We start from the raw sequence: 7,962 nt of genomic DNA, 5'->3' as shown, positions 1-7,962 counted from the left end.
GACAGACAGACAGACAGACAGACAGACAGACAGACAGACAGACAGACAGACTGAGACAGACAGACAGACAGTCAGTAGGACACAGAGACAGGCAGACAGATAGTAAGAGAGACAGACAGACAGACAGACACTCGCCCACTGCGGTGGGCACAGCCGTGATGCCAGTGAGGATGATTGTTCTCACTGGACCTTCTGCTCTCTGTGTGTCTGTCTGTCACATTTCAGAGAAGTCCACCAATGAAACCAACACAGCAGACGACTGGGGGCTCATCATGGACATCTGTGACAAGATCGGAACGACACCCAATGGGTGAGATATCATGAGGACCTGCACAGGAGCATCTCTGGTCTAAAGGACAGTTTGTTGTGGCGTTATCTCTGAGTTCTTCTCCGTTCTCTTGTGTTTCAGATCAAAGGACAGCTTGAGATCCATCATGAAGAGAGTCAACCACAAAGTGCCTCATGTTGCCATGCAGGCCCTCAATGTGAGCGTGTTTCTCTACTTTTATTGTTATTATTTCTTTGGAATGATGCAGCTGCAGGTTTAAACCTCTCCCAAATCATAGCACAACATGTGAACAGTCTCTCTGCAAAGGTTCACTCTGATAAAGTGAAGCAGAACAAAGTTAGAGAGGTTTAAGTACAGAGAGGTCAGGTGAGTTCACCAAAATGGTCATTTTGGAACCATCTGTTCCATTTTAATTTGATATGCTATATAACTATATATTTCACTTGTTTTATCACTAATGGTGTTCAAAACATCCAAATACAGCAGTTTGGCTTCATCTTGAGAGCCAGGATCCTCTCTGAGCGTCTGTGTGTCTCTGCGTACAGGATTTATTTTCGATTCCAGTCCTCTGTGTACGCAGGGCTCTATCTCAGCAGCCCATTGGTCGATTTCAATGAATGACCCCTCTTTCAACGCGTTGGAGCCAATAGAATTGAGCTAGAGCCATGTGGAAAAGATTGACAGCACGGTTAGCCAGTCAGAATCAACAAAGCGCCGTCTCTCGTGAAGAGTAAAATCCGATACGCCGAAAGTCAAACCCTACCCCCTGCTCCCCTGGTTTAGATTACACCCCCTGTATTCACGGAAACAGATTTATGACAAACAGGACATCCGCTGAACAGATATCTGAGTGAAAACCCCAGGATTTTACGCTTTGTCTTCAAGAAAACGGCAAAAGGTGAGGCGCATTTCTGATAATAATCGATAAAGCGGTTTGTGATTCTGGTGTTTGTCCGGAATCTGTGTAGAATTGGCTTTCTGGCATCTCGGTTTCCTTTGTTAGCATGCAGCTTTCTCTCGGCAGCTCCTACCGGAGTGCGGATACGGCTCACTCATGGTGAAATATGAATATGATATTTTGGTCATTTTATAATTGGTTATATCTGCAGTTGATCTCGTTTCTATTGTTGAAGATTCAGTCTGTCTGAGTCATTATGAGCCAATGCTGTCACATGACCTGCTTTATATTTAGACATCCGTGTTCACTCACATCATTAGAGCTCTTCTGTCATTAAAAGCGTTCATAATTACAAAAGCTTCACCTTCTATTAACGCCTTCTTTGTTTTAATTCATTTATGTGAGTGGTAGAAAGTAAATCCTCCTTTTTCCTTCACAATACCAGCTGTTTAATCTCTTTTTTCCTTTATAATACCAGCTGTTTAATCTCTTTTTTCCTTTATAATACCAGCTGTTTAATCTCTTTTTTCCTTTATAATACCAGATGTTTAATCTCTTTTTTCCTTTATAATACCAGATGTTTAATCTCTTTTTTCCTTTATAATACCAGATGTTTAATCTCTTTTTTCCTTTATAATACCAGATGTTTAATCTCTTTTTCTTTTTTCTTACAGTTGCTTGGTGCTTGTGTGTCGAACTGCGGCAGAATATTCCACTTGGAAATCTGCTCACGGGAGTTTGCCAGTGAAGTACGGAGCGTTGTGAGCAGAGTATGTGGACTTTATTATTGCTACTTTATAACCATGTTTGTTTGTTATCTCTTTGTACACTCACGACTACAATCACTGTCACACTCTGAAGAAGGTTAAAGGAACAGTGTGTGAGATTTAGTGACATCTGGTGGTGAGGTTGTATATTGCAACTGACTAAATACCCTCAGCTCACTCCTCCAGAACTACGGTGGCCTACGAGTAGAGAGTTATCTTTAGGATTTAATTATTACTAGCAGCTACTCTTATCAATACTCTGCTCTTCTACATGAATACATAGTTGTATTTAATTAGGTTTCACTTTTGTTTACATGTTCACAGATGTTTTGATAAAGTATTGGCTTTTTACTCGCAGATATTTGATTGCACGTATATTAACGAGTGTTGTTATGTAGCACCGGGGCTGTAGCACCTAGAGCCAGTGTCTGTTAGTGTTTGACCATTCTGGGCTGCCGTAGAAGCGTGGCGGACTCCTAAAGACGACCCACTTGATATAAATGACTTTTCTAAGCTAAATAAAACGTAAGGATTCTTAGTTTCTGGTGATTATACACTGATTAAAACATCGTTATGAATATTATATTTAATATCTACCATTAAACCCCCCCTACATGTGACACACTGTTCCTCTAACTGAGGTGTCCCAGATAGACTCATGACTCTGTCCTCTGCAGGCCCACCCTAAGGTGTGTGAGAAGCTGAAGGCTCTGATGGTGGAGTGGGCAGAAGGCTTCCAGAAGGATCCACAGCTCAGCCTGATCGGCGCCACCATCAAGTCTCTGAAGGAGGAGGGTGTCAGCTTCCCCACCGCGTCCTCACAGGTACGGTTACATCATCCACAACGGGAGGATTTTTAAGGAACATAAAAAAAAAAAAAGTCCCCTTCACACATGCAGCTGATCCCTGAAATGCTCTCACAAGCTTGTCGGATATTAAATTACATCATAAGAACATTTACATTGATTATAAAAGCAGCTCTTCGCCTGCCATGTTCCTAAAAATAAGAGACGTCTGACCTTCTTCTTCTTCTTCTGTGGAGTTTTTACGGCGGTTGGCAGTCCGTGTGTGAAGGTTAAACCCAGTAGTTTACCGAGAACTTTGTGTGAAAAGGGAAATAAATCACCAGTTTAAAAGCATCCCAAGTTGATTTAATGAGATAAAGACTAACCACAGACTGTCTATATAAGAAGTGGACATTGTCATCATGAGGTCACTCGTTGCTTTGTGGATGTTTTGAAGCCTCGAGTTCAGCAATTTGGCCGTCGCCATCTTGTTTTTTTGCAACCAGTGAACAGGAAGTGACCATATATGGACTGAGGAGGAGTGACGTAGAGATGTCGTATACGTCTCTGGTAGAGACCTGTCAATCACTGTGTAGCCCCGCCCTAAAGTATCCCCTGAACACATATGTTTTAGAAACTTCACTTTAACTTGAGGGATCATTCCTCAGACGTAACGTGTTGGCAGTCCTCTTTCACACGGTTTTATGACAGTTTGAGTCCGTAGACCATAATAATAATAAGTGTGTGGACCTTGTTGTGGTTTCACAACAGACCAGTTTAAAGGTTCGGGGGTTGGGTGGAGCGTCGCATGACTGTCTGTATTTGTTTGGCCAAGTGCTTCCAGTGGAATTTCCTCTTCACATATTTCGTGTGTGTGTGTGTGTGTGTGTGTGTGTGTGTGTGTGTGTGTGTGTGTGTGTCCGTTGTTGACAAAGCTGGCCTTCAGGTTCTCTTCTTTGTTTGATGTCTGTGTGATTTGTGTTATATAACAAATCTTTTACATATATATATTTATGTGTGTCAAGGGTTGAAGTGGACTCTCGGGTTGAACTACAGATATATTATCTGTAGTTGTAGTGTTCATTAGATGGTGAATCTTCTGGTCTGTTGTGGTTTATTCTTGTAAATGAGGTCGACCTCTTCAAGCTCAATAATAAACATGATGAACATAATACGTCTTTGTTAATGATCTGAAGTCTCTGGGTTTGGTCTTGCTGTCTCAGCCTCACGTTGGTTCTGTTGGCTGTGTTCCATTCTGCTGTGTGTTGGTGTGTTGTGTTGTGTTGAGGCAGCCTGCTTTAATGGAGGCCATGAGGGCGTCGGTTCTGACATTTAATCTGTTATCAGCTGATGAGCAAACAGCAGCAGGTATCTGACTCAAGCTGTGACTCGGCTTCCTGGTGTTTACCTTCCAGCCATCGATCACGCTGGACTCTACAGGGATAAGATGTGATGTTTAGAAGTGTTTGTCTGAGATACTTCACAGTCAGTGTGTTACTTCAGTAGATGTACAGCTGTGGACGTATGTTAGGCTCCTGAAAGATTCAGTTTAAGTGAACGCTATATTTAGAGTATTTTCACATTGATGATGAGGAACTCAAGCTGTTACCTATGATCTCTACCTCTCTTCTTTCTTTTGTGTTGTTGAGAGAGTATGGTGAATCTGAACTAACACTTTAAAACACTGAAGTTTATAAGGAGTCTGGTGTGTTTGTAGAGATCATAGAGAACAGCTTCAGTTCCTCATCATGAAGGAAAAGAGGAGAAAACATTCTAAATATAGCATTCACTTCAACTGATATTGATTCTTTTAGGAGTCTTAAATACGTCCACAGCTGAACATTACTGTCTGTTTGTCTAAACTTCATCTCCTGTGGGTCATCTCTTGGACAGCCTGCAGGTGTTTTTGTCTGTTCTAGTGTTGAGCTGCACTCTATCAGTCCCTGTTTGTCTCTGTCGACTGCAATTAGTTTTCTTGCTCCCGTTAAGGTCGGCACAAACAGCTTGTACAGTTGTTGTTGGAATGAAAGCTCCTCCCATCAGCCACTGGGGCTCAGTCGTGCTCTGATTTATCATCAGATACTAGAAAAGCTCCTCAAAGAAGGTCTTCATGGATCAGTAGTTTAAAGAGTGTTTAACAAAGTGAGCTCTGTCTGTCTGTCTCAAGAACCGTGAATGAAGGGAAGTAAGTCTTTATTAAACTTACATCTGTTGTTTCCAATATCTAATTACAACCAGAATAATGCTCTTCTGGTCCTTTGGTTATGTAACAGTGATTTCTGCTCCGTGTTCGGAGGATCTAAATAGTGAGAGAAGTCTCAGAACATCTTCTATGCAATCATCTCGTGATGAAATCATATATTGAGACACAATCACGTCGTCTGAATAGATAACAAAGCACATACTGAGAAAACATAGACAGTGTGTATATATATGATTATTGAGATATTAATTGTTATATTATATCTTAGTTGTATATATTATATCTTAATTAATATATATATATATGTATATGTATGTATGTATGTATGTATGTATGTATGTATGTATGAATATGAGAGATAGTCCTGCGCCAAAGTGTAGTACCAAACATGAACTGCAGGTGGCATTACATTCACTGGAAATCTGTTTTTCCACATCTGGTACACACACGCTTGTACGTGACCGTACCTCTCTATATTGACTACAGGGTTCCACCACAAAGGTCGTCACACCGGCTGTCGGCAAAGAGTCGGATGATGACAACCTGGCTAAAGGTAGAGAGAGGCTCCATCATTCAGCTCTGCACACGCCTTCATCAAGAAGAATCACTTCATCTGTTACAAGCGTCATCTCATCATCACATGTTTTACAACCGCTGTGCTTCATGTTTAAGGATTATTATTATTATTAGTTTGAACCAATATTCTCCTCAGTTTTAATTGATTATCGACTCGATTTTATGTATAATTATAGTCTTCTGAGAGCTGTTTGTACTAAAATGAAAAAAAGAATCTCTCTTCTTCTCCATCCACGCCTCCACCCTTCCCAGCCATCGAGCTGTCCTTGCAGGAGCAGAAGCAGCCGGTGGAGACACGCCCCCTGGCCGCGACCTCCGAACCCCCGAACTACACCAACGGCAGCGGGGGTCAGGAGGCCCGGAAGGTTCGAGCGCTGTACGACTTCGAAGCGGCCGAAGACAACGAGCTGACCTTCAAAGCTGGAGAACTTATTCTGGTTTTGGACGACAGGTGACGTCTTTTAATAATCTTTATCATCAACATATCATTTCTATTGTTCTGGACTTCATGAGCAGCTGTGATATTCTCCGATTATGAAAGACTGACGAGCATCACAGCAGATTGTACATATTCTTCATGCAGTCTGAACACACACACACACACACCTGAGCAGTACATCCTTCATGTGATGAAGCTTCTAACGTCTGTTGGTTCAGTGTTGATGTTTTATATTGTTTCAGACTCGGATGTTAAGAAGTTAAAGTTAAAACAATGCTGAGTTAGCAATACAGTTAAAAAGAGCAACAGATAGATGGACCATATAGAAATAAACAATTACAAGAATTCATGGATCATATTTATTATTTTTTATTTTATTACATTTCTTGTAAAAAATAATTTCCTTTAAATTTTCTTGTTGTTTTTAACTGTTTAATCTCAACTCGTATATTGAAAATCAATCAAATTTAATCACAAAAAAATAATTCTGGGTCCATAAATTCAGATTTCCACTGATTGATGGTCATAAATCCAGCAGGTGTTTCTCTGTAAATATAAAGTATTACTTTATGCTTCTGTTATCCTAACAAGCTTTAAACAACCCTGCTGATTTCTGACTCGTCTGTGTCATCACGTCTCTCTTATTGAAGCCACCCTCTCAGTATGGAGGTGGACTCGGTGGGACTCACTCGTGGAAGCTCACATGTTGATTCTTTCTGTTTCCAGCGATCCAAACTGGTGGAAAGGAGAGAACCACAGAGGAGTCGGGCTTTTCCCTTCGAACTTTGTCACCACCAACCTGAACGCTGAGCCAGAGACAGGTCAGCCTCTGTTTGTATCTCTGCACCTCGTTTCTCTGCACCGGGGGGGTTCAGTCAGATATGTACTCGCCTCTCTACAAATGATTTAATCTTTTAGCAGTTAAACAACAAAAAAGACTAAAGTTAGTTAATTAATCAGATTAAACTCTAAAGCCACCCAACTCAACTCCTGTTTCCAGGATAACTGAAATGCTCGTTTGCACTTCAGCTCATAAACTTTATCTGTTTATCGGCCTCCGTTTGTTCTTAACACACCAGCCTGTATGATCTTCAGCTGCTGGATTTAAAACCAGACCTGCTAAACAAACTCGCCCTTCTCCTCCACAGTGGCTTTTGTTGAGAAGGCACCGAGCCCCGAAGAGACGGTTCAGGAAGCCAAAGTAGAGCCTGAGCCCGTCTGCATTGACGAGGTACTTGCTGCACACGCATTCATTCACAAATCACCTCTCAGTCAAACTGCAGAGACACAAACCCGCCGTCTTCTCTCTGCAGGGGAAGATGGACAGAACTCTGGGTCTGCTGCAGAACGCCGATCCTGCAGATCCGGCTCCAGACTCTGCTGAGCTGATCCAGCTGGAGGGTACAGAGCTTAATGCTGGAGTATTAAGATCTGCTGCAGACAGACGGATGCTTTCTAACTGTGTTTCTGTAAATATGTGAACACAGGTGCGTGTGAGCAGATGAACCCGATGATTGATGAGAGGCTACAGGAGATAGACAGGTAGTGTTACTGAACCTCTTCTGATCTCAATTGTTACGGATCATTGTAAAGACAATCTTTAGGCTTCTTCTCCAAAGGAAAGACAAACTCCTCCCTCTCTGCTGCAGGAAACACTCCGAGCTGTCGGAGCTGAATGTGAAGGTCCTGGAGGCGCTGGAGCTTTACAACAAGCTGGTGAACGAGGCTCCGTTCTACTCGGCCTACTCCAAGATGCAGGCGCAGTACAATCCAGCCGGCTCGGCCGTAGCCATGCAGGTCAGAACCTACAGAGAGCTGAACACGCTGTTCATGTAGCTCTGCATCATAAAACATGGAGGCTCCACATGAGTATTAAACTGTTCACATGTTCCAGCCTCTCCTCTCCTCTCCTCCTCTGCTCTCCTCTGCTCTCCTCTGCTCTCCTCTCTTTCCTCTCTCCTCTCCTCTCCTCCTCTCTTCTCTCTCTCCTCTCTTTCCTCTCTCT

General features: G+C 42.3%; 1 protein-coding gene across 1 annotated transcript; it reads left to right on the top strand.

Annotated features, from left to right (window-relative positions):
* The first annotated feature begins 66 nt into the window (after window positions 1-66).
* On the top strand, window positions 67-7,906 carry LOC116378261 (signal transducing adapter molecule 2). The gene is made up of 11 exons (XM_031840102.1): window positions 67-310; window positions 410-485; window positions 1,862-1,957; window positions 2,632-2,778; window positions 5,429-5,495; window positions 5,771-5,969; window positions 6,684-6,778; window positions 7,106-7,188; window positions 7,271-7,358; window positions 7,445-7,499; window positions 7,607-7,906. The coding sequence occupies exons 1-11, from the start codon at window positions 159-161 to the stop codon at window positions 7,791-7,793; spliced, it is 1,245 nt and encodes a 414-aa protein (XP_031695962.1). The 5' UTR covers window positions 67-158; the 3' UTR covers window positions 7,794-7,906.
* The last annotated feature ends 56 nt before the right edge of the window (window positions 7,907-7,962 follow it).

This window comes from Anarrhichthys ocellatus, unplaced genomic scaffold, assembly GCF_004355925.1.
Source record: "Anarrhichthys ocellatus isolate YVR2014 unplaced genomic scaffold, GSC_Weel_1.0 scaffold2318, whole genome shotgun sequence".
NCBI lineage: Eukaryota > Metazoa > Chordata > Actinopteri > Perciformes > Anarhichadidae > Anarrhichthys > Anarrhichthys ocellatus.
The sequence above is the reverse complement of the archived record's forward strand: the minus strand, read 5'-3'. Positions and strand labels throughout refer to the sequence as shown.